The sequence below is a fragment of the Odocoileus virginianus genome, chromosome 17 (assembly GCF_023699985.2).
Source record: "Odocoileus virginianus isolate 20LAN1187 ecotype Illinois chromosome 17, Ovbor_1.2, whole genome shotgun sequence".
Lineage (NCBI taxonomy): Eukaryota > Metazoa > Chordata > Mammalia > Artiodactyla > Cervidae > Odocoileus > Odocoileus virginianus.
The window spans coordinates 49,405,058-49,432,063 of NC_069690.1; the positions used below are offsets into that span (position 1 = coordinate 49,405,058).

Here is a 27,006-nt window from a genome sequence, read left to right on the forward strand (position 1 = left end):
GAAGTTGCTATCCTTGTTTTCTTCTTCTCCTAGAATATAGAAATATTGTGCTTCCAACCTCTCTCTTGTTACAATGTCCTCTCTCCCAGTTTTCACCTATGTAAGTGGAGAGCAGCATGGGACCCAGTGACCAAACAGCTTCCAGGCTCTTTAAATGAGGTTAATAGCCCACAGCCTTCAAATGGACCTTGTATGAGTCCTCAACAAACCCACTCTCTCCAAGCTTGACACACGTCAAGACTCACAAGGTCACATCTACAAATGCCACATAAACACACATGACATCAGCAGCCAAAAATGGTTTCCTTGTTTGTAATGTTTGGCCAATGACTTGGCCATGGTTATACCAAAGGGAATTGGTGGCTGTTGGATATGATTTGAGGGGGAATTCTGTGGGCAAAGAAAGGGAAGAAAGGGACCTTTGGGTTAACTGAGGCGCAGTTGGAGGACACCAGGGATGCGAACTCAGCGATAGCCACCCGCAGAATAGAAACGCCGGGTTTGCAGGAATCCCCTGCCAGCTGCCTGCCTTCGCTCAGGAGGTCACCGACGATCCCACCACGGCGGGGCTCTGGACTCAAGGCACCGCCTGTCTCCTGGCCTTTCCTTATCCAGCCTGACACAGAGGATCCCTAGGCGGGGGTCAGTGGGACCGCCTGGGGCAGGGAATGCGCCCACGTGACCGGGTTACCGGCCTCCACTTGCCTCAGACAAGTTCTTTGCCTCGATCACTCAGCGCCCCTAGATGCCCGACGCAGAGGCCTGGTCCTCTTCTCCCGCGGCCGCGGCCAAGGGACCCAAGGCCAGGGAGAGGCCTTTGGCACCGCCTATAACCCCGCCCCTCCCGCGACAACCCCGCCCAGACCAGCCCAATCCCCGCCCCGAGCCAGGGCTCCGCCCAATCCCAGACCCGCCTCTAGGTCGGCCCCGCCTCCGGCCCTGCCCCGACCGGAAGAAGCGCCGGCGCCCGGCACTTATAGGGCCGGGAATGGGGGTGCCGCCACCGCCTAGTCAGCGCTGCGTCCCCTGATCCCGGCTGCCGCCGCTCTGTAGTCGCGGCGCCCCCGCCCCGTCCTCTGCCCGCCTGCCCGCACCGCCCCCCTGGAGCCGGCCGGCCGGCCAGGAGCCAGGCCGAGTCTTCGCCATGCTTGTCCGATTGCTGCTGCTGCTGTTGGCATTGCTGCTGCCCGGCCCCGGGGTGAGTGACCGGGAAGCTTGGGGTGGGAGACAACGCGGGACGGGCTAGGGTCCGAGCCGGGAACGCGGCGGCTTGCGGCGGCGGCGGCGGCCCCAGGCTCCGTGCGCCCGCCGGGGCGGAGGCGACGCTGGGCGGGGAGTGGCGGCCTCCTGACCGGCCGGAGTGGCGGCCGCGGCCGGCCCCGCCGAGGCGTCCGCCGCCCAGGGGCCTCGCTGGCCGGCGCGGCTGTCACGAGCAGCGTCTCCCGGGCCGCGTGCTCTCCGACGCAACTTTGTGTCGCCCTGGCGGCACCTCAGGGTGTGCAGAAGGCTCCGGGCCCTTGGGAGGCCGTCCCACCTGTCGGACCCTTCCCACAGGTGGGAGCCGGCTTGGCCTGGCGGTGGCCGCGGAGAGAGGGCAAGAAGGGCCCTGTGACCAAGGGGAAGGGAATATCTTGCGTTTATAATCCTCGCTTGAACTTTCCAAAATGCGAAAACTTTGGAAAACAAATGCCACTGAAAGTGGCTAAGCATTCTTTCCCCAAGAGTTCGATTCTGCTTACCTGCCTTGCAGGTTTCTTGGTATTGGAGGCGGCGGGCTTCCTTTGGGGGCAGCAAGACTTCCTTAAGCAGTTTAAGCGGTGGGAATGGGACTCGTTTTTCAAGACCCCATATGGGACAGCGGCGAAGCCGCTCCTAAACTTTAAACGAAAGACTGTCTCCTCGTGGGAGAACACCACAGGGCTGTCCGAAACGTCTTTTCATCTTTTCTTTTAAATTCTCTGTAGAGAAGAGCCTGGTTTACATTTATTTAACGATTTCAGGCCTTCTCTCAGGCTGTGGACTCGGACACCTTGGCTGGGAGGACATTTTGTGGACAGACTCGGCTTTTTTTTTTTCCCCTTCTGGTTGGAAGAACCTAATTTAGGTGTTTTTTTTTTTTTTTGATGTATTGTTCAGGATGTGGGCATGGCACATTGGAGCAGGTTGTATTTAATGACCTCCACCGTGTATTCTTTAATATGGTGTATCAGGTACTAGGTGTTCAGGTGAAGAATGGACATGTGTGTCCCTGAGTGCCCCAGCGTGAACTCTTCGGAGGTTATGCATTTTAGGTAAATACTAGTCTGTGCTCTTGGGGTAACAAGAATTTGGAAATAACTGAAGAAGTAGGAGGCCACTTTTTTTCAAATTCAAGTTCTTTTTTTTTTTTTAAAGGAAAACTTGTACACACACCACGAAAGTAATGTAAGTTAAGTTTTCCTTCCAGTTGAGGGGAAAAAAAATCCACTTTCTCAACAGGAGTCAGGTTTTGAACTTGAACATTTCATCTTGGATTGGTTAACTGGTGCCTGGCATACATTCACAAAAAAAAGAGTATAAAGAGAATGACCAAAATGAATGACACGGAGACCAATGATTTCATATCATCATTGTGTATGTGGGTTTCTTTGCCACCTCTTTTCGTTTACTGTTCTGTCACTGGATTCTAGTGTTTTAGTTATTGAATAACTTTGGCTAAAGAACCAAAAATAACTGTAGCCTTTAACTGGGACTATAGTTTCAGTTCATGTAAATATTTCCAAGTTGTATTTAGAATCCAAAATTCCCAGAGTTGGTAAAAGAGTTCAAACCCTTATCAAAAGGTTATATTTGAGTTGTAACAGCTCTTTAGGGAAAAGGTCAGAATTTCACTCCCAGAATTGCCTACCAGTAAAAATTTCGATTCCCAAACATAGTGGAATTGTTATTTTTTAAAATCTTTTTTTCTTTTAGTTAACTTTTGACTGTGCTGGGTCTTGTTGCTGTGCTTGAGCTTCTCATTGCAGTGGCTTCTCTTATTGCGGAGCACTGGCTCAATAGTTGCGGCACACGGGCTTCGTTGCTCCGTGGCACGTGGGATCTCCCCAGACCAGGATCCAACCCGTGTTTCCTGCATTGGCAGGTAGACTCTTATCCACTGCACCAGCAGAGAACCTGGGAATTATTATTTTGAAGTTCTAAATGCAGAGTTTGCAGTTAAACTAGGCTGCAGTGATGTTGCATGCAGAATGCAGTGGCTGTAAAATCAGACAAGCCTAAGTGCTTTCTGGTCCCTTGGTAGCTGTGTCTGCAGAGTCTTCGAGACTCTGTTTCCTGATCTGTGAAATGGGGACAGCTGACACAGTCACACGTGTGGAGAGACCTGGCACATCATATTAGATAATAATGTAAATTCTCCTTGCCATCCCGTCTCCCAGAAGGTGTTTTTTACTCTTAAGTCATCATTTTTAAATGTTATACAATGCCTGGGCAGGGGATCTTTTTCTGATGCTGTTTCTCTTTGATTGATGAACTAACTAGTGCAGTGGAGGCTGTTGTGATTCTCCTCCAGTGTGTGTCTTAGCCAGACATCCACAAGCCGAGACTCTAGGCTACCGGACCTAAAATGCAGTTACCTCCGTGTTTCTAAGCACCCAAGCCTGTCTTGTTAATCCAGAAGGTGCTCTATTCAGTCGGTGAGTTTCCTCCTCCTTCCTGGACCTGATCTTGTGCCTGATGTTGGTTTGTGTTGCATCATTGCTGTCACGTCTTTGCTGTCCTCTGGTCCTCATTGTGCCATGTTTGGGTGTCACTCCTCTCAAGTGCCAAAGAGATCTGTGAAATGCGAGGCAGGGCACTTTAGAATATGCGATATCTTTTATTCAGCTGATGTTTTGGTTTTAGAAGGGACTAAACAAGGTCCCGGAGAAGTGTCCACAAAACACACTGAGACGTTAAGTCTTATCTAGAAATGGCCTTGCTTCTCATTTATTCTGATACTTATTACCTGCGTGAATTATCCTCATAGGAGGTCTCAAGTATTTCTGCTATGGAGGAGAGTGTTTGCTGAAGCTCATGTTCAAGACTGCTGATCGTGAAATTAGACTGTAGTGCGCATTTGTCTGTTGTGTTTCTTTAACTTGCATGCCCACGTGGCTCTCCACAGTGATACAACTTCTAAAATCATGAGAGAAAATGTGCATGAGAGTGATTCTTGAGAAAGTTTGATGGTAAACCATGTTCCTGAATATAAAAGTCAGTGAGCCGCAAAAAGGTTTCCTCGTGTCTGAGCCGAATAGCAGCACCTGCGTGGGCCTTGGGGATGTAGTTTTTTGCCTGCCTTTGATGGCACCTCTGTTTTCCAGGTTGAATACTCATAGGATAACTATTTCATTTTCATTGGAAACCTCTTTGGTTTGGGGAATCCACAGTAATATTTAGGTTTAATACTGTGTGTGTTTTATCACGATCAAATGTTTTCCCTAAAGAGATGATATAGGGGAGAAAAGCCTAATGTATCATTTTGATGGATTCCGTTTTTATTATGCACGCGTAACTCGGGGCCTGTAACCTAGCAATATGATTAGAGCGTGATGCTGGCTTAAAAAACAGGGACAGTGAATCATAGTCTGTGAATAATAAACATGCTGGTTGGCTGTATTTCTCAGGGGCTGGGGACTGTTTTTTCCCCCCGTTATTTTATCTTTACCTATATTCCATGTTTGGTTTCAGGGTTTGCTGCCTCTGAGCAACAAGTGCTTAGGGGTGTTTAAATGAGTGAGTGCACCAGAACACATGTGGACTGGGAAAATTAGAACTTGAGACCCACCCTCCCCCCAAACACCAAACAAAAACAAAGTCCCAAGGTCCTTGCATACATGACTTTTAAAATTTTTCACTTTTACACAGGCTCTGCCTCACTTCTGATTATCTTAAGATCTTTGCTCACGTACAGATACCCAGCAAGTCAGACAGTATAAATGTGTGTTCTGTACTTTCGTTCAGTTTTTTTTTTTCCCACAAAACGTCTTTTGTGACCTGTTAGGTAATATTCTGAGTCCACACTGCGTCTGTCACTTTCAGTAGCACCTTAGTAAACCATCATCTACGCAAAAAGCATTTGAGTCTTCTGTGTCAGCCTCAGGATAGGGGACTGGGGTCAAAACTGACCAGGGTTAATGTGGTAACAAGCCATACTTTGCCTCGTGATCACCCTACTGGGGTCACACGGGTTGTTTCCAGTTGTTCCACTCTTGTAAGAAAGGTAGAGTTCCTTTTCTTCAAATCTTTTGTGTTTGGTGCTTTCTGTATAATAACATGGGAAGATTTGAGAAAACCTCCCAAATAATCATATTTATGGTAAAAAGAAGAGTCAGAAAATATAGTCTAAATTTAAAAAATAAACACAATAAACCTATAATTCTATTACCCAAACATTACTTCTGTTAACATTTTAACAGCTTTCAGTTCAGCTCAGTAGTGTCTGACTCTTTGCGACCCCATGGACCACAGCACGCCAGGCTTCCCTGTCCATCACCAACTCCTGGAGCTTGCTCAGACTCTGGTCCATCGAGTCAGTGATGCCATCCAACCATCTCTGTCGTCCCTTTGAGCTGTAATTCACATGTCATAAAATTCACTCGTTTAAACTATACAATTCAGATTTTTAGTGTATTCACAGAATTGTGCATCCATCACCACAGTCAGTTTTATGTTATTTTCATCATTCTCAAAAGAAACTCCATACCTGTTAACTGTCACTCCCCACATCCCCCAAACCTCCCAGCCCCCAGTAACCACTGATCTCCATTTGTCTCTATAGATTTGCCTATTCTGGACATTTCATATGAATAGAATCATAGTACATATGGTCTTTCACGTCTGGCTTCTTTCACTTAGCGTAACATTTTCAGGGTTCATCCATCTTATGGCCTGTATCAGTGCTTTTTTTGCTTTTTTCCTCTTTATTGATGAATGATATTCTGTTAGGGCTTCCCTAGTGGCTCAGTGGTAAGGAATCCACCTGCAGTGCAGCAGATGTGTTTGATCCCTTGGTGGGGAAGAGCCCCTGGAGAAGGAAACGGCAACTCACTGCAGCCGGGCCACAGTCCATGGGGTAGAAAAGAGTCAGGCCGGACTTGGTGATTAAACAACAATATTTCACTATGTGGATAGACCCCATTTTGTACATCCGTTCTTCATTTGATGGACACTTGGGTTGTTTCCCCTTTTTGGCTATTATGAATAATGCTGCTGTGAATGTTTAGGTATAAATTTTTGAATGGCCGTGTATTTTTTATTTTTCTTGGGTATATACTGGAGAGTGGGATTTCTAGGTCACGTTGTAACTTTCTGTCTAACCTTTTGAGGAACTGGCAAACCATTCGCCAAAGCAACTGCACTGTTTTACATTCCCACCTGCAGTTTAGGAGGGCTTTCTCACCAACGCTTAATATCTGCCTTTTTTTTTTTTTAAATTACAGTTGTTCTAGTGGGTGTGAAGTCATAACTCCTTATGGTTTTGGTTTGCATTTCTCTGATGACTAGTCTATTAATATCTTGATATATGTCCTTTTGGACATTTTTATGTGCTCACTTTGCATAAATTATGCTTTTCTTCCCCAAACTGGAATATACCGTAGATCTTACTGGGTCAGTAAATTTAATTCTGCAACATTATTCTCACTGGCTGCTTCCCTGTATGCAGCTCACTGTAATACTTCTCTGAATGGGTATACCGTAATTTGACCACTCAACCATTTAGATATTCAGGCTGCTTTTAATTTCCATTACTATGAACAGTTGTGATAATCCTTATTGCTAAACTCCAAGGCCCATCTTAACTGGTTAATTACTACCTTGGGATAAATTCCTAGGACTGGAATTTGCTGGTCATATGTATTCTTTAAGAGCTCCCTCCTCCAGCCCCCAGGCAATAGTAGATGTTTTAAAAAGCACAAACCAACCTTCTTCACGATAGTCATTTTAAAGTAAGCTTTACAGTGTTTTCTTTTAGCAGGGTGGATTTAAAGTCTGAAAATGGAATGTGTGGGTTTTATTTTGCTTATATTTCAAAGACCTGGATAACCACAGCAGTTCCTTCATGATGCCCTGTGTACCTACAAACCTATCGAGAAATGTTAATTAATATAGGTCCTTTGGTCTGCAGTGGTTTCAGATCAGCTTTCTAGCAGATGTGGCTTCAGAAATACCTCGGCATTATTCTTTGAGTTTGATTTTATGGGTAACCCATCCTCTACAGAAAAGATTTTTTTTTTTTCCCCCTTGACTGTGCCGTAAGGCTTGCAGGATCTTAGTTCCCTGACCAGGGACTGAACCCTGGCCGCGGCAGTGGAGGCACCGAGTCCTTCACTGGACTGCCAGGGAATTCCCACGATTCTTTTGATACCTGATTATGAGGCCATTTAAAATTTTGACTCAAAACTGTTTATAAACCAAAAATTGATGCATTGTTTGTCTCTTTTGGAGGTTACAGTTCTTAAAACGTTAACTTGTCCATACAGCTGTTTTTTCTAGGAAAATTAATGTACCACTTGACAATAGAGGGAAATATTTGTTTTGCTTTTTTCCACAAAAGTACCTGAACTTTTTCATCCAAGAGAATGTTGTGTCTTTCAAAATTATCACCCCTTCAGGGTCAATGTTCATGTCAAACAAATCAGTCTTTTTTTCAACTTTTTAAAAAAATGTCATTTAATAATTCAACTTTAAAATGAAAAATACTTGCCCTGAAAAAGCAAGTATTTATTTTATTAATTCTTAAGCTGTTTATCCTTACACAGCTTAAAACATTTCCCATTTTTTTCCAGTCTCTGCTTGAATATAGCTTTGACATGGCCCACACCAAAGTTTTGATCAAAACTGTTATTACTTAGCTTGATTGCATGATTTATAAAGGGCACTTGGATTTTGGGTTGTTTCTAAAAACTAATGAGAGACTTTCTACCTCTTAGAGGATTCAAAAGTGTATTCTTTGAAGAAAATTTCCGAAAAGTTCCAGATGTATTGTGAGCAGTGGGAGCGTGTGTGGATAAATGCATAGCTTCCCATCAGAGTATGTTGGGCTTCCCAGGGGGCTCAGTGGTAAAAGAATCCAGCTGCAATGCAGAAGACATGGGCTTGATCCCTGGGTTGGGAAGATTCCTGGAGAAGGAAATGGCAAGCCACTCCAGTATTCTTGCCTGGAGAATCCCATGGACAGAGGAACCTGGTGGGCTACAGTCCATGGGGTCCCAAAAACCCCACTTAGACACCACTTAGTGACTAAATAGCAACAACAAAAAGAGTATGTTAGGCTCCTAGGAAAGATCATGCTGGTTTAGGCCAATAAATCTTTTTAAAAAGTACTTATTTAGTTACTTAGTTATTTGGCTATGCCATGTCATAGTTGCAGCATGTGGGATCGAGTTCCCTGACCAGGGATTGAACCTGGGCTCCCTACATTGGGAGCGTGGACCCTTAGCCACTGGACCACCAGGGACGTCCCACTAAGTCTTAATATTTTCCCCATCCTGCCCCCACCTAAGGAATGGGATGCATGACCATCAGTGACAGTGGTGGGAGCAGGTTAGAACCTTCGAGGGTGGTATTTTGGGGCAGGTACTACCCTCACCCAGGCATCACCACTGCCCTCCCAAGGTGAACAGTCACTGCTTTGCTGTGTTCCCATGGCAGATAGACAAGGAAGCTGAGGCCAGACAGAGCCGGTGACCTGTCCATGGTTATGGGCCAGTGAGGGAACCGAACCTAGAATCTGATCCTCCTGCTTCCCTTAAAAGAGCAGCCCCTGCAGTGCTTACGTCCTGATACATTTGTTAGAAGAAACCTGAGGACTGACCGAGCCATGTCGCAGTGAGAAATGGGATCCAGAGAAGGAGTGGAAAGAGGCTTTGCAGTAGGCTTGGGGAGATGCTCCAGTGGTCTCCATCCTCCCGGGAGAGTCGCAGTCTCTTACCTTTCATTTCAACCTGAGAAAGATGCAGCTTTTGGGTGGGAGTGCTGCCTTCTGAGCATCTCCATCAGGAACATTGACTGCATCCATCGATCATGGGGACAGTGCAGGTGAAGAGGCTCTTACACCAAATCTGCCATTTAAGCTCAATTCTTTGCTTGAGGTCTAATAATATCCAAGCAGGTGCATGTTTTTTCTGTAAGGTCTTGCCCCAAAATGTTTCTGAAATAGCAAAACCGAAAGTTCACATCTTAGAAGCCTTTAAGCAGAGTTGCTCCTCCCTCCTGCAGTCAGAGCTTTGGGCAAGGTGTCCTGAAAAGACAGAACTCTCTAATGGTCAGGCTGGGTCTGGGGTGGGGTTTGTATTTGCAGAGGGCCCCACTTCCCACCAGGTTCTGGCACCAGGAAGTGGGTGTGTGATGACATGAGAGGGAGTAGTCTTGGCCCTTGGGCCGCTGCGGAGGGAGCTTGAGTAGCTCGGGTGGGTCTCAGGAGAGGGTGGTGATGGAGAGAGGAGGGGGCGGGAAGGTCCCCTGCGTGGGGGTGGCATACTTCTCCTGCTGGTTTGTCCTTGAGGGCGGGAACCGAGTCTTGCTCATCATTGCATCCTCTGTGGCATTTAGCACGGTGAGTCGGCCATACCCTCTGTAGCAGGCACTCAGCGAATATTGATGAGATTTCTCTTGGAGGCTCTTGAAGACCAATGAGACAAGGAGCTTTTTTATCATCTGGTGAATGGGCTGTGGATTTGGGGCAGGGAATAAGGAAAATGTTGCTTTAGATGTAATTTCCATTCTTTAATGAGATGTTATCAACAGGATTTCTTTCCACACAATGAGAGGGGTTCCAAGATACTTGCTTGGGTGGACATGACCGCCAGTGTGTGGTGCTCTCTTGATCGGCCCCTCATATCAGTCATGAGATTAATTTTCCCACTGCCAAACCCCAGGAGATAAATGGCCTGTGATTATTCCAAGTCAGTTTCATTTTTCACTCAGCATGATGTTTCACTATTAAAAAAATGAACCTTGATCCAGGGTAGTCCTCTTATGTATGAAACATGATTTCCCTAGTTAGTAGACTAATTTATAATTATAATTCAAAACCACCCCTTACTTGAAGAGATTGTCTTCCCCTCTGTATTTCAGAGTGGGGGGAATCATTGTCCTGGCTACAGGAGAGTTTGTCATGGAAACCGGATTTTTTTTTCTCCTTTCATACATTTTCTGAACAAACAGTGCCGTCAGAAGCCTTGAACCTGATGTTGTCGTTGATCTCCAGTTGGGTCAGGGGAGTTTGTTGACCAAAACTAACTCGGATCTCCTTCCTCTTAAAGCAAATGACCCGTGATTCCTGAGGAGCCTCTAGGAGTGAGAGAAACACCTGTTTCAGCTGCAGTGGGAATGTGTTAACTTGAGTCAGTGCTTCCCCACCCCAGCTGACTGTCATCGGGGACCTTTTAAAATAACCTTATGTCAAGGCCCTACTTCAGATGAATGAAATCAGAATTTCTAGGAGAGGAAGTTGTCATGCTCTCTTTAAAAAAAAATTTTTTTTAAACAAACTCCAGGTGACTCTAATGTGCAGCCAGGTTGAGGCCCTCAGGGAAGCCCTGCTCCTTAATTCTGGACTCAGCCAGCATGTCTACCTGTGCCCTGTGATGTCACAGAGCCCCGGACCAGGCCAGAGCTGCCAGCTTTCAGCGTGTTATATGGAAGTTAGGACTGATACATCCTGCTAGTTAGTGGCAGAACTAGAAATAGATGGACTTACCTGGTCATCCAGTTAAGACTCTGCACTTCCAATTCAGGGAATGCAGGTTCGATCCCTGGTTTCGTGACTTAAGATCCCACATGTAGTGCAGCCAAAAAAAAAAAAAAAAAAAGGTAGAAATAGAGAACCTAGCATCATATGTTTTCTTTATATATGTATATATATGTGTGTATATATATATCTAATTTACGTATTTATTTATTTGGGGCTGTGCTGGGTCTTGTTGCTGTTCGGGCTTTTCTCTACTTGTGGCTAGTGGAGCTACTCTCTAGTTGCAGTGTGTGGGCTTTTCATTGTGATGGTTTTCTCTTGTTGCAGAGGGCAGGCTCTAGAGCACAGGCTCAATAGGTTTAGTTGCTCCTTGGCATGTGGCATCTTCCTGAACCAGGGATCGAACCCTTGTCTCCTGCACTGGCAGGCGAATTCTTTACCACTAAGCCACCTGGGAAACCTGTATTATGTGTTTTCTACTACACGATATCCACCTTTTAAAGCGCAAGTAATTCCAGACAGACGGATATTTTTTGTTGTTGTTGTTGTTGGAGTACTATCTACTGAATTTGCTTTTTAAAAAATCAGCTTTAACCGATAACTGGCCTTCTATTCAAATACACCTCACTATTGAATTATAAGATGTTTAGAATTGCAGTTCCACTGAAGCTGATGTATTATTTTTGCCTTCTTCATACATTAAGAGGCCTGAAGGAATCCAAACAATACCGTTTTCCAGGTTCCTTCACATCCCCTCATGGGTAATAAAATCCTTCTTCAAGTTTGTAGCCAGAGTGAAGTAGCCAAGGCAAATGGGTATGGGAGAAATCTGTGGAAGGAGTGAGTTGAACTGTTAAAGTACAAGAATGAAGCATACAAAGCCAAAAGGGACTTTCTTAGCAGGGTGAGAATGTGTACATTGGAAACGAGTTGCCAGAAGGCCCAGTGTGGGATGTTCTTCTCCGCCTTTCTGTGTATCTGGAGTATTCTGGGCATCTGGGTGATTGCCATAGCCTGAAAGTTTTTTTGCAGCAGGTGCACCTTTGAAAGGCCGCACTGCAGAAGGCCCCACAGGAGATGGCCAGTCCCTGTCTTAGCCACTGCCCCTCAGTTGTTACCCAGAGAATCCTAAGAGCTGATATAGGAACAAGAGGAAACTCACTTCTGAGACTCACATGGACTGGGCCAGACCAAATCTAAACTCTGCTGGAATCATGTTGACAAAAGTCAGTAGAAGTGGGAGGTCACTCTGTAAAGTCGGCCTCTTTTTTTTTTTTTGGCTGCCCTGTGTGACTTGACAGACCTTAGTTCCCTGACCAGGGTTTGAACCTGGGTCCCCTTCAGTGGAAGCACAGAGTCCTAACCACTGGCCCACCACGGAAGTCCCTGAAGACAGCCTCTGAACGGGGCTCGGCATCTAACCTAACTCTTGGGTGAGCTCCGGGCTGCGAGCTGGGTTTCCCGACCGAACTTAATCCTAGGGAAGTCCCGATTGGGTGTGTGCTCACTAAGCAGGTAGACTAGTGTAGTTGGTCATTTTAGCTCTTTCGAAATGTCGTTTATAGGCATAGTCTTCTGTTTTCACGCATGGGTGTTTTTTTTGTTTGTTTTTGGCTGTGGGATCCTAGTTCCTCAACTAGGGACTGAACCTGTGCCCCCTGTAGTGGGAGTGCAGAGTCCTAACCCAACTGGAGCCGCCAGGGAAATCCCTTCATACACACCTTTGACCTACATGGTATGTAAAAATGGCCTTTTTTTCTGTGAGTGGGACTTGGGAGATGAGGGGCTGGGTGTTGGGAGATTTCGGCAAGTGAGTCATTTCCCTTGTGTTTCCTCATCTGTAAAACAGGGCCATGGAACTAGAAAACCTCTTCGTGGGCCTCTTTTTAAATGTCTTCCGATTAGGCACCATTTAGGGTAAAGGGACGAGTGCCCCAGCTCTACTGTTCCACCTTCCCTCTTAGCTGGGTGGGGGAAGGTGAGGGCTCCTCCGCCTTGAGCCTCCAAGCCCCCCAGCTCCCGAACGTAGTGGATCCCACCAGTTCATCCACCAGCTTTGCTGTATATGCCAACACTGTCTGAGGGGCTTAGGACACGCTAATGAACAACACAAAGGCTCCTGCCCTTGTGAAACTTCCATCTACTTGGCGAAGACAGACAAGAAACAGCAGCATGATCGATACAAAATACATAGACTGTGCGAAGGTGATAAAATCCTGTGGAAAGAAAGAAAAGAAAGAGCAGAGCAACGGAGAGGGGGCCTGGAAGTTGCCACAGGGCTGTGGTTTCACCAGCCAGGGCTTGGTGGTCCTGTAGGGTCCAGCAGAAGCCTGGGGCATCCCTGACCACTGTACCCTCCCCATACCCTTAAGTAGCATCACGTCACTTAGGGGTGGGGTCCCTATACCAGTTCATCTTCCAGTTTATTTCTCATCTGATCTTCAGGAGGACTGGCGTTTTTTCCACTTTTTTGTTTTGTTTTGTTGAGCTTTTGGCCATGCCGCATGGTACATGGCCTCTTAGTTCTCTGACCAGGGTTCGAATTCCTCCCTTGGCAGCACGGATTCTTAACCACTGGACCACCAGGGAAGTCCCCAGGAGGACTGGTATTGACTGCTCATGTATGTTTGCAAATCCCGAGAAAAAATGAGGTATTGAGTATAACTGTTGTCAATTTTTAACAGTAACATAAGAAGAGAACATTTAAAAGTCTGTCAAGGGACCTCAGAAGCCCCTGTGACTCAGGGGACAGAGGCAGCAGTTCTTTGATTTTTGTGATGTTTCTGTTCTCAAATACACAGGTGGTGTGTATATATACGTGTGAGTGTGTGTATGTATATTTACAAACAGAACTAAATAGTTTTTACCTATTGTGGATGTATTTATAAAATCTCCAGATAAATTCAAATACCACAAGAACAGTATAAGGCCAAGTTTAGGGAATCTGACGTCGAAGTCACCACCTCCTCTAAACAATCCAGTGACCTCACCCAATCCTTCCATTAGGGTTCATTTTCCACTTGCCAGGGTCTGGTTTTGCAAAGAAGAAAATGGTTTTCTTTACACAGAGAGATTAAGAACATGTTTATCTGTAGTTTGGGTACTGGAACTGGGAAACCAAACCACAGTTGCTTCTGACACCAATCCTGTATCATTTTTATCTGACGGTTCAGTACTTGGAAGTCTCTGGGGCTTTCGGTACTGGGGTGAAGTTCAATCACTTATCGGATTTGTGGTTTGCAGAAGAATAGAGATCTCCCTTTCAGATTAGGAGATGGTTGGTTCAAGAGTCTATGGCAAGGACGTGTACTTGAGAGTCACCTACCTCCTCCCACATAATATGAGTCCATTTCTGTGGTGTTTCTTTTCCCCACCCTGAACCTTAAAGTGAATCAGATTATTACTATTATAATTTTCAATGTAGCAATAGTTCAAGATAAGCGGAGAGATTGGGGTGTTGAAAGACCAGGACTTTCATGACTGTGTTCAAAGTCATCAGGACTTCTAAACACTCTCATTTTTACTTGGGTTTGGGTCATGTTTTGATTGACTGAGGACCAAAAGGATCCACAGTAAACCATGAGGAGAGATGAGGGCCTGCTAAACCCTGGATTGTCCTACTTCTGAGCTAAAGGGCACGCCCAGCCCAGTCTTCTTTAGAGAATCGGAAACTGACGCACAGAGAAACTGAATGATTTGTTCAGAGCTCGAACCAGGACATATATCCCTGTGCCCCAGCTCATCTCTCAGCTTCATTCACCCAAATAACATCTGTTGAGCTTGTGACAGTCTCATGGAGACACCTTGGGGGTTTTTAACTTAGAGTTCCATGTATTTTTCATTTTTCACTGCCCCACACAGCTTGTGGGATCTCAGTTCCCTAACCAGGGATCAAACCCATTCCCCCTGCAGTGTAAGCAGAGTCTTAACCACTAGACTGTCAGGGAAGTCCCTTCACTTGGAGTTTTAAGGATGAATGGGCTTTGGAGTTGCACGAACACAGGATGGGCCAAAGAGTGAGCAGCAGGCCTGAGCAGGGACATGTGGGCTCAGAATCTTAGGCAACTGCCCTGGGCAGGGCCCGGGCATGCTGCCAGATCAGCTTCCCGGAGGCTCAGTCTTGGAGGCTGCCGTCTTTCTCCCTGTACTGCACTGTTTCTCTGCAAGATGGTAAAATCCTTGAAGGCAGGAGTCTTACAGACCCTGAGGCTCCAGCGCCTCATGGAAAACAGGACCCTTCTTTCCGTGTTGCCTGTAGGAGAGAAGAGTCCAATATGAGGGTGGGGGTTGAAATAAGCGAACCAGTAAGTTGGACATAGAGGAGTCAGCCAACAGGAAGAAGAGTGAACCAGGGAGTGCCTGGAAGAGATTGATAAATACTACCTGGCCTTGCCAACCCTCCTGAGTAACGTGAGCCCGTGATCCAGGACTCAGCCACGACCTGGAAGGTTAATGCCCCCACCTCCCCCCCCCCCCACCCCCGCCCTGGATTTCTGCCTCCTGTAGAGAAAATAGCCCTGGAAGTGACTGCAGTTATTGCAGAGAGGGACCCCCCCCCCGCTCCACTGGAGAGGAGAAGGGGGAGGGGGCGCCTGTCACTCCTTGGCCTCCCAAGGGGGGCTTTGTGATCCGGTGCCTGGGGTCTGACTGGAGAAGTGCCCCACATGACGGGTCTCAAAAGCAGGAGAACTTGCCTTGAGGTTGCTCTGTGGGCCTCACAAAAACAGTCTCATTTATGAAACTCTCCCATGAAGTTTCGGTGTGTGATGCTCCTATTCAGCTGTAAACCAACTAAGCAACGCGAGTCCGACGTGAGTCTAAATGGCAGCACCAGGAAGACTCTCCTGGGCTGTGAACAGACTGTCTGGTGTATCTAACGCTTCGCCTTGGAGGAGTGGTTTTCCCGCTCCAGGTCTGCTTTGCACCCGTAGGAACAGCATGCCCTCCTGCTCATTCTGTGAGCTGCACAGGAAACAAAGAAAATGTGGGTTTTGTGACCCACTCTGTACAAGTACACACTCAGCCTGGTTTTTTTTCTTTTTTTTGCCACATCGTGAGGCCTGTGGGATCTTACTTCCCTGCCCAGGAATCAAACCTGTGTCCCTTTCAGTGGAGGCTTGGAGTCCTAACCACTGGACTGCCAGGGAAGTCCCTACACCCGTGGCCTTCTGTCTGCTTCCCCAGCCCCTCCTTGTCCCAGTATCCCCTCTGCTTTCTCTCTCCAGCAGCACTGGCCTGATAGGTCCTCAAATCCAGCAAATTATTTTTAGTCTCCAGGCCTTTGCACAGGCTGTTTCCTCTGCCCAGGAGATTTTCCTTTCTTTCCACCCACCTTCCAGTTCCTGCAGATCTTCATTCAGTTGTTACACCTTGTGAAAAACATTTGACACTGTGATCATGCCCCCTGTAACACCAGACCAGATCGGCTTCTCCTGATACACTCTTGTGGTTCCTGGGATGTCCCTTTTATAGCACTTACTGCAATTTGCCATTCTGTTTATGTAATATTTGTTTTTTACTCCTGTGGTCCCTTATTAGACTGTAAGCTCCACGAGGGCAGGAATCAGATCATTGTTGTGATTAGATCCTAGGGTCTTCAGTTCAGTTGAGTCGCTCAGTCAACCCCATGGACTGCAGCACGCCAGGCTTCTCTGTCCATCACCAATTCCCAGAGCGTGCTCAAACTCATGTCCATTGAGTCGATGATACCATCCAGCCATCTCATCCTCTGTCTTCCCAATTCTTAAAAAATTCCTAGAGTCTTACACAGCCCGAATTAATGATTAATTAATCATTAATCATAAGAGCTGACACTTATGTGATGCTGACTGTACACTAAGAGTTTTACACATTTTAACCCATTATATATTAACTCACCAATGCTTTAAAATCAGTATTATTGTTGTCCCCCATTTTACAGGTGAGAAAACCGAGGTACAGAGAGGTCAGTGACTGCACTTTTTGCAGACTCGTTATACTGTTCGGGCACAAAACATGAAACGTAGCAAACATGTGTTGAACTGTTCAACATCGTCAGAAAATGAGGGCTGTTGCATAAGTGAGTTTCCAGGTAATTCAAATACAGCCCTAGAACTGTGGGGTGGACACCTTTTCAGCAGTTATACTATTCTTCCTTCTTAAATACCACAAACCAAGCATTTTAACCTTTTCTTGATTATTCTAGAGTGTCAGTACCAGCTCTTACATTATTGCTGCCTTGTCACCACCAGCTTTTACGTTGCCTTGTCTGCCCACAAGAGCAAAAGATGGGGAGCACCGGAGGTTTGGGACAGAGCGGATAATCAGGTTTTGAGTTTTGTTTACTCTCTGTTGGTATCTTTGACCAGCACCAGTTTTCTTTATTAAAATGGTCTTCCCTAATATTTACGTAACTCTCGTCTTTGACATCCTTCATATTTATTTTGCTCTCTGAGCATTCAATGGGATACTGCTATTGCTCAGTTTTCAGAAGGAAAAACAGAGTAGGAAGCTTGGCCACCTTGCCACACAGGTCACTTGCCCATGGAAGCCATTCTTCTGGCCCCGAGAAGTTGGCAGTGAGGTTGGATGACCTCCAGAGAAAGCAGAAACCTGACGGGGATGGAGCCTGTTGTTGGCAGAGCAAGTCCTATTAGAAACCTGTGCCCTCTCCCCTCCCGGCCCTGGACGGCTGTTCTTCCTTCCTCCGGAGGGAGTTCAGTCCTCCTTGGTGTCTGGAAGGGCTTCTTCCTTGAACCCAAAGTCGTGATGTCCTCTTGGGGTAACTCTTTCCTGCTCCGGTTTCCTGCTCACCCTTGATACGCCGGAGGAAGCAGCAGTCCTTCCATCTCCGGCAGTTTCTCAGGCTGCAGTTTTCACACCACGACTCCGTAGGTCTGGTTGTGCCAACAGTCTTCCTAGCAGTTTCTGACGCTTTCCTATCTCTGTCCAAATGTGTGGGAATTGCACTGGGATGTTTATATTTGCCTCTCAGAAGAGCCTAGAAAATAGAAACCTATGCTGAGAGTTTGGAAATCCCGTGGCATAAGATTTTATTTTTTATTTATTTTAAAATTTGTTTTTGTTGAAGGATAGTTGATTTACAATGTCGTATTAGTTTCTAATCAAACCAGCAGAGTGATTTGGTTGTACATATATACATATATATACACACACATTCTTTTTCATGTTCTTTTCCAATATGGTTTATCACAGGATATTAAATATAGTTCCCTGTGTTGTACAGTAGGATCTTGTTGTTTATAAGATTTTCTTTGCCATGAAAAAGTCAATATTTTTGCAAGCATCTTATTCCTGCAAATTGAAGCTGTCACGGCTCGCTGCGTGAGGCTCATGGGTGTACATATGTCATTAAAATGGTCCCCCATGTTCAAAAGGAGTCGTTCGGTGCTAATCAGTAATGTGCGTTTCCTTGGCGCTGGCATTAAAAGAGTGACTCACTTCATCAAAGGAATGGGCAGTGGCCACTGTCTCATCACCGTCATCATCAAAGAGCACTTTTTTTAAGAACCATCAGAACGGGGCTGGATAAATGTATTTCAGGAATTTTTTTTTTTTTATAGTGGCTAAGTCCATGACCCCTGACTTTCTGTGATGTGATCCCAGCCCACTTAGATCTACAGTGGGATCTCAGGAATTTTTTTTTTTTTTCATCTCAGAAATTTTTATCCAGAACACTTTTTTTAAGGCCCCATCCGGTATCATTTGCAGTGCCTTTGGTCTATTGGGTGGCTATGTAGAATCTACAAATTACAAATTTGGTGTCTCATCTGAAAGGTCCCAACCCCTTCCCCATCAGAACAGAGTGTTGAGCTCCAGCAAGACTCAAAGGACTCCAGGCCTCAAGTAATTGAAGCCTGTGTTTCTCAGAGAACCGTGACTTAAAGCAGTGAAATTATAGTGTGGTGCAGTGTGCAGTGGACCAGGAGGCGAGGCAGAGAGACCTTGGTTCCAGTCCGGTTAGCAGTCTGTGGTGCCTTGGGCTAGTCACTTCACTTTCTGGGCCTTGACTCCTCTCCTGTGAACTGAGAGGCTGGGGTAAGGTGACCTTCTCCAGTTCTTTTCGTCACTGAAGTTACATATCCCAGAAGCTGTAAACAGCCCCTGCTTGTTTGATCTGTATTGTCTTAGGACCATGTGGATTTCCGGGACCATCAGCTAACTGGAGAGGGGAAGGTGGCCTGGTGGATGGAGCCAGCCGGGCAGTGGGTAATCCTCAGACGTACTTCAGACAATGGGGGCTCTTGTCTAGGGGAAAGTTGATCTGGCCAAGGAGCTCAACTTCAGGCAGATTTCATAGTGTTTGACTTCCATTATAAAGCTTGGCAACATCTGGCAAGCCTAGGTGGCAATTATGTCGTAAATACAGTTGTTTGTGGATAATGTTTACTCAACTAGAGCATTTATCCACTTTCTACTCGACCCTTTCCGTCCGTCTCTTGCAGAAAGGAATCTCTTACCAAGTTTAAAGAGCAAAATTGACAGTTTCAGATTAATTGCTGTTATCAAGACTGAAAAATTTGGTATCTAATTGAGCCTTTGTTTTTCCGTTGGAGTTTTTATAGGAAGACTTCCTAATAATAGGTTTAACTGCAGATGAATGTGCTACTCAAATAGATCAAATCTGGCTTTTTGTAAAGCTGGTAGTCCACTTATGAATTTATGGTCTAATCAGACGTTTATTGGTTTTGTTTATGATGCTGCTCCATGAAGGTAACTGAGCCTAATAGGAGTCTTAGTTTTTTCCAAGGCCTGCATTGCTGCTGTTTCCCTTCAGTAAAGAAGACTGAATAATAATAGTGGTGATACGTGCGTTCTAAATCTCAACCACTAAATGATGGTGAAACCTTGGGTTTTAGTTTTAATATTAATAAAATGCTTAACAACTTTAGAGATTCGATATCACACTAAGAACAGGGCTTGGTACCTTGACCACAGTGTGGTAAAGGATTTCCTGTAGCACCTTTCCTGCCCAAATAGATATGCTCCTCCCCTGGGGTCAATATAAGTTGATGACAGAGGGACCGCAAAGACAAATGGAACTGCCAGCTGCTTGAACTTAGACACTTAGCCTGGGGCCCCAGAACCAGTTGGGGAAAGTGTCTTCACCTGTTTTGAAATGAGCACACCTTTATTGTCAGAAATGATGTGGACTTAGGAGGAACCTTTTATCAGATCCATTAAAGGAGCAGCCTAGACCACCAAGAATTAACTGTCTTGGGTGGTGGTTAATTACACCACATGCAAGAATTGCTGCAAATACTAGTTTAACTCTCTCAGTGGCTGAGTTTGGAAACCACAAAGCACTGCTCAGTTAAACCTTGCCCTTTTTCTGCATCCCAGTCAGACACCTGACTCCCATCCAAAGCAAATGTCATGGTTACCTTTATTGACCTGATGTCAAGAAACAGCAGCCGATGTGCTGATTAGAAGGAAATATATACAGTTGACGGATTATTGCTGACCTAAGCACAGATAAACAAAGTGTATCAGAGTTTGGCATGATTTTTATCCTAGACCAAAACCATTAAAACATAGATGCAGTTAAAAGTCTCTTTAATATCACCGGTGTTTTAATTCTGTTCTTCATCCTTAGTCTACTGAATTGGGATAAACCCAATGAGGTTTCTGTGTCACTGTGTACAGATGACTGTATAGAGGTCTCCACATTTGAGCTGAGTGAGTGAAAGTTGCTCAGTCGTGTCCAACTCTTTGCGACCCCATGGACCATACAGCCCATGGAATTCTCCAGGCCAGAATACTGGAGTGGGTAGCCTTTCCCTTCTCCAGGGGATCTTCCCAACCCAGGGGTCAAACCCAGGTCTCCCACATTATGGGCAGATTCTTTACCAGCTGAGCCACAAGGGAAACCCATACCGAGTACTTGACTCTTAATTCAGGTGTGTCAGTGAGATGGGGGATGGGAAGCAGGGTTTGATTAGAATAGGGAATCAGAGCTTCTAATTATTAACCTTAGCAATATTGGAGGTGGGAAGGGCATTGAGTGCTGGGGGATGTGCCAGTGCCAAGGCACCATAAAGAGGAGAGAAAATGAGACTTGCGTGTGTGCACATGTGGGTGTGATGAGGGAAATGGTTCTTATGGATAAGAGAGCAGAGGATAAAAAAAGAAGAAAAAAAAAGCAGAGGCTAACAGAGGAGGCAAACTCTTTCACTTCTTTGGCTCTGTCTCGTCAGACCTGAGATACCCTCAAAGGAAGGGCTTCGGGAGCTGCTAGTCTAGCCTGCTCCACTGATCTTGATGTGGGCTTCATTTTTCAACAGGAGACTGTTATGTAATGGGTGTGTGTCGGCATTTACTGGGCACTGATTTCAGTCACATGCTGCTTTGGAGAATTCTTGATGGTTTTTTGGCCATCGCTGGGCAGTCTTCTGCCATGTGGCCAAATATGACAGTACCCCACTTAGTAGTTTTGTGAAGCCACCAGAATTGCAAAGGGCCAGACTCTGCTAGAGTCTGCAGCCAGAAGTGTATAATATGGCTGCAAATAGAATTGTAGACAGAGATGTCTTTTTTTTTTTAATCGTTTAGGGCCTGCCAAGGGGCTATGTTACATAATACTGTTTTGAGGAACTTCCTGCTAAATTGCACAGGTTCCCCTCCCCTCCTTTTTTTTTTTGGTGGGAAGCCCTATAGTACTGGGATCTGGTATGACAAGCCAGAAAGTGTCTTACCCATAAGCTCTCCAAATAAGCTCACCCATCCTGTGGCTTTCAACTGGGTATAGCCCACAGGAGGATCCAGTCTACTTGCGATTTTTCCACACCTCTGCTTTCTTATCTATAGGAAACATCTCCCCCATAACACCCACACGCGCACATGTACAAGTCTCATTTTCTCTCCTCTTTGTGGTGCCTTGGCACTGGCACATCCCCCAGCACCCAATGCCCTTCTCACCTCCAAGCATTATTGCTAAGGTTAATAATTAGAAGCTCTGATTCCCTAGCACATTCTAAGTCCATTTGCAATTTATTATTCTACATTTGGTGACATGCAGTCTTAATTGTTCTCAAGATTTCCCCTGTCCCAAGTAGTAAAAGCAAAATAGCTTGGAAATCTTACCTGTGGAACCTTTCCTTCACTTGCATGCCTATCTCAAGTCTTAATAATACTGTAATGGATATTCATCAACCAACCAAAAGTCACTTTACCTTCCCTTTACCTTTATGGCCTGCTGTGCAGTGGGTTTGAGCCCGGGCAGGGAGCCTTGCACTGCACAAGGCAGAATGGTTGTTGGTGGCCGGTTATAGTTTCCAGGAATTTAGGTGCAACTCTGGTTGTATAAGGGTTTTCTGTTGGACACATGCCAATATCTTTGCTCAACTAATACAAGTGTTGTATTTTCAGTTTGGTGGAAGAGTGGTGGTGGTTTAGTCGCTCAGTTGTGTCCAACTCTGCGATCCTACCTACTATAGCCCACCAGGCTCCTTTGTCCAGGGGGTTTCCCAGGCAAGAATACTAGAGTGGGTAGCCATTTCCTTCTCCAGAAGAATCTTCCCGACCCAGGGATCAAACCTGTGTCTCCTGCATTGCAGGCAGATTCTTTATACCAGGGAGAGTATATATGTTCAAAGACACAATCATTAGACTCTTTCTGTATGGGTCTCGGGCTTGAAAACTAGTAAAAATATTCCACAAGAATAATTTAGAATGTTTAGAATCACCCTTTAATCTCTGCTTATACCTCAAGCATACTTAAGCAATATTTCCATGTCTTTATTTAAAAGTTTTATGGATTTATTGTGCCTTAAAATATACACTACCAAGGTAGTGAACTGTCACATTTTAAGCTATTTTCCAAATTAGAATTCTGCTTTTTATGGACTTGGCCTTTGTGTCTTTCAGATAGAAATTAAGTAAGTAAAACTAAAAGTGAGGATTATGTAATGTAACAGTAATCTAATGACCATGCAGGAAAAAATTGGTTAAAAAAAAAAACACCAACAAGCAAAAAAATCCCACCTCTCAGCAAATCCTGGAAATCAATGTGGTACTCCTAAAAGAAAAATAATACCATTTTGTAATTAGCCAGATTATTGTATTCTAATGATTATAAATGGTTTGGGTCGTTGGAGTGGAGGTTAAGAATGGGAAAAGTTTCACAGGAAAGTGCCTATAAAGATTGAGCTTTTGGAGATGGACATTTGGGTTAGATCTGATCAGTTTGCACGCCACCTGAGAAGTATATGGCTCTCTTGTTCACAGTGTGCACATCCTCTTTATTTTATTTTTTATTTTTTTTTTTTGTGGTCTCCCCTTGTGGCTCAACTGGAAAGAAGCTGCCTGCAATACAGGAGACACAGCTGGAGCCGCGGGCTCGATTCCTGGGGTCCTGAGAATCCCTTGGAGAAGGAAATGGCAACCCACTCCAGTATTCTTGCCTAGAAAATCCCATGGACAGCCCATGGGTTCAGAAAAGAGTCTGACATGACTTAGCAACAAGGACACACTAGTTTGGGCATAGACCCAATACTACAGTATCATGTATAGATCACTTTACATCTGGGTGTCAGACACGTGTGTGCATGGCCCCACTTCTTCCCTCTGACTTTGAGATGAAAGGTCTGTGCCAAGTTCACTGATCTTGTTTCTGACCATTGTTATTAGGGAGTCTGTTAACCCGTAGGCTGGTTCTTGAAATATGTGTCTGAAATTTACGAATTATGTTTCTTTGGAAAATGCAGCCTCTTGAAAAACCCTACTGGAGAAGCACGGGGCTGCCCTGGGTTCCGAATCTTAGAGCAGCGCGCAATATGCTTCCTGCTGTTCATCTTCGGGGGCCAGAGGGTGGGTGCAGGGGAGGAGCCTTGTCAGTGGTAGCCTGGCAGCTGCTACCAGTAGCCAGACCCCAGCTTTGTGGGCTCTTCTCCAGCCACCGGGGAGCTGCCTCTGACCTGACCCGTCCCAAGTTCTAGTTCAGAAACTGGTAGGTTTGGGACTTCCCTGATGGTCCACACTTTGCCTGCCAGTGCTGGGGGATGAGGGTTTGGTTCTTGGTTGGGAAGCTAAGACCCCCACATGCCTAGTGATAGAAAAACCAAAACATAAAACAGAAGCAATATTGTAACAAGTTCAGTAAAAGACGTTCAAAATGGTGCACATCAAAAAAATCTTAAAGGGACTTGTCTGGCTAAGAATCCACATTCCCAATGCAGGTGGCCAGGGTTCTATCCCTCGTCAGGGAACTAGATCCTACATGCCTCGACTGCAGCCAGACCCGATGCAGTCAAATAAATATATATCTATTTTTTTAAATCTTTTAAAAAAAAGGTGTGTTAGAGGCTGTTTCATTTGTTTTTGTGCTACCTAAACACATGATTTGTGAATGTTTGTATAGACAGTCCCTTATGTCTATACTAAACAAAGTTATTCCAGAGCTTGTTTTAGGAAAGACTTCTTTTTCCTTGCCTGAAATATAAACATTTGAATTCATTAATGCAGGAGCAGCTGACAATTAGCTGAGTTTAGAATATTAGAAAATGAGATTGTTGGAGACTTAACTACCTTTTAATCATCTCTATATGAGCAGTTGGTAACTGCGTTCATGTCTTTTGTGGGAAATGCAAAGCAAGTGGTGCATTTTAATCTTGCTTTATAATAAGAAAATTGAACATGAGGATCCAGCCCGGGAATTACATTTTCAAGGAGGCAGCCCTGGCTGAGCCAAGTAGCAGTGAGGACTGGATTTTAGCAATGGAATCAACCTAAATGAAATAAGCTGTTTTTACAGGCACACATTTTCCCAGCATCATCTGGCCCAAATTGCCCAGCTCTCTGGTCCTCAGACGGGGCATTTCCAGAGTTGTTATGTCAGGGTCACCTCATGTGAGAGGGCCAGACTTCCAGGAGGACCAATTAGCTAATGGATGTCTCATTTTAGACTAGACTAGATTACCCGCCACGGCCTCCACCATGTCACTGCAATTACTTTTTTAGAAGTCACCAATGAAGCCGGGAGTATATAACCCACTAGTTTGAAAAACGAGGCAGATTCCAGGCTGATTGGCAGGATCAGCCTTTTCCTTTCTGCTCTCAGGCTCTCTGGAAATTAGTGTGTGTGGCTCTGGGACCTGAAGCCCTTTCATCCATTGCAGGGAGAATGGAACACCAGCAGGGTGAAGGTGATATGCAAGACCATCACCATGAAGCAGTGTGTTTAAATGTCTCAGGTCCACACAGTTCTCAGCGGTGCTCAGTGTCCCACACTGAGCGTTTAGTTGCTTATTGCATTTACATGAGTTATAGCAACTTATCACTTCGCCGACAAAAGTCCATGTGGTCAAAGCTATAGTTTTTCCAGTAGTCATGTACAGATGTGAGAGTTGGACCACAAATAAAGCTGAGCACTGAAGAATTGATGCTTTCAAATTGTGGTGCTGGAGAAGACTCTTGAGAGTCCCCTGGACAGTGAGGAAATCAAACCAGTCAATCCTAAAGGAAATCAACCCTGAATATTCACTGGAAGGATTGATGCTAAAGTTGAAGCTCCAGTACTTTGGCCACCCAATGCGAAGAGCCGACTCACTGGATAAGACCTGGATGCTGGGAAAGATTGAGGGCAGGAAGAGAAGGTAGGGACAGAAGATGAAATGGTTGGATGGCGTCACCGACTCAATGGACACGAATTTGTGCAAACTCTGGGAGATCGTGAAAGGCAGAGGTGCCTGGCACGTTGCAGTCCATGGGGTCGCAGAGTCGACATAACTTAGCGACTAAACTACCACAACAACAAATAGCAGCTGTATCTGAAGGCAAGCATTTTAATGCTTTAAAAAATGCCAGGAGAAGAAAAAGGCAGAGATTTTGTAATATTAAGTTGCCTCATGAGAGACTAATGCTGCTCAGAGTGTCTCTTTCTAATTTGAAACTGTCAAGAGCTTCAAAGAAGAGAAGAATCTGCCTGGTGTGATGGGGTTTGTGACGTCACTGTGGACATTGTGATTAATTCAGCATTCTCAGTTGCTAAATTCGACCTCCAGCCAAACCTGGTCTTTCTGAGATTTTTAGAAGACCATCTTAGTTATGCGATGAGTGTTTTATTTCTAGTCACCAACCAACCGTGGACAATTGCTCTTCCTGTGGTTTCCAAGATGCTCAGACAAGGCAGGTGGTTTTCGTTTCCATGCCAATGGTGGAGCAGCACTAATATGTTTTAGTAAGTTTTGGCCCCTTTTAGTATTAAGACTGTGATGAGATGTATTTGGGGGCATTTAGTTAATTATAGTTGTACTGTAGGCTTTAATTACAATGAAACTCTTCTGTTCTCTGGATGCACACTCTCTGACTGGGAGACCTTTGTGTTTCTAAACTCCTGTCCCTTATTTGGTGGATTTCAGTGATCAAAGGTGATCGGGTTACCTAATACCCTGAGGTGGAAAGGGCTTCTGGATTTAGGGGCTTACTGAAGGTCCTTTAAATCCCAGCTTCTCTTCCACCTGCTAACTTATCCATCTCCTTTCTATGATCACATTACAGAAAATTTAGAAAATAAAGGAGAAAAACTAGGGCTATAATTTTACAATATTTTCATTTTTTTCTATAGATATATTGAAAATATTTGTGTGTGTGTGTGGGTGTGTGTATTTAGGACTGTTTCAGTTTCGAGGGACAGAAACCTAGCTCCAACAAGCTTAAGCAAACAGGGGAATTGATTGCACGGGTTGAGTGTCCCTGGGCCCAAGGACAGGACTTGGCCAGGCCTGAGAAGTGTTGGAGGCCAGGGTCTTTCTCCCAGCTTTTCTGCCGTGTTTCTTCTCAACCTTCTTTCTGTCTTTATCTTTCTCTCTCTCATCCAGCTTTTTCCACATGGAGAAAAACATATCCACAGAAACCTCCCGAGTTTAATTCCCTTTTCTCTTTTCTGAGTTTAATTTCTTAGTACTTCAGTCACCCAGATTGTTCAACCTGCTTCTGGCATGATTCCTAAGACCCAAGAGTGGTTGTTCCCAGGGTAACTGTGTGACAGAGGGGCGGGTTTCCACCTGTTGGCCCCCAGATATGCATACATGTTCCCATTTCATTTATTCAACCTTCACACTACCCCCACCTAACTTAATCCCACCACCCCACATCAAGTCGCAGACCCGTTCATTCCCCTTTGTCAGAGGAGGTAGCCCCTCCCCCGGGGTCCCAAGTAGCTCCAGCCTCAGTGGGCATCACGGGGCTACTGTTCTCCAGGCCAGGTGCTGCAGGTGATATGTGTTCAGGTGTGAGCAGGTCCAGGTGAGGCTAGTCACCATCCATACCCCATGGTCCAAAATAACTTTAGACAG

The 27,006-nt window shown here is 45.3% G+C and overlaps 1 protein-coding gene across 1 annotated transcript in view; it reads left to right on the top strand.

Annotated features, from left to right (window-relative positions):
• Window positions 1-979: 979 nt before the first annotated feature.
• ERN1 (endoplasmic reticulum to nucleus signaling 1) overlaps window positions 980-27,006 on the top strand; it is an 82,145-nt gene continuing 56,118 nt past the window's right edge. The window contains exon 1 of the mRNA XM_070479792.1: window positions 980-1,198. Coding sequence (XP_070335893.1) covers window positions 1,145-1,198 — 54 coding nt within the window. The 5' untranslated portion in view covers window positions 980-1,144. The remainder of the gene's footprint in view (window positions 1,199-27,006) is intronic.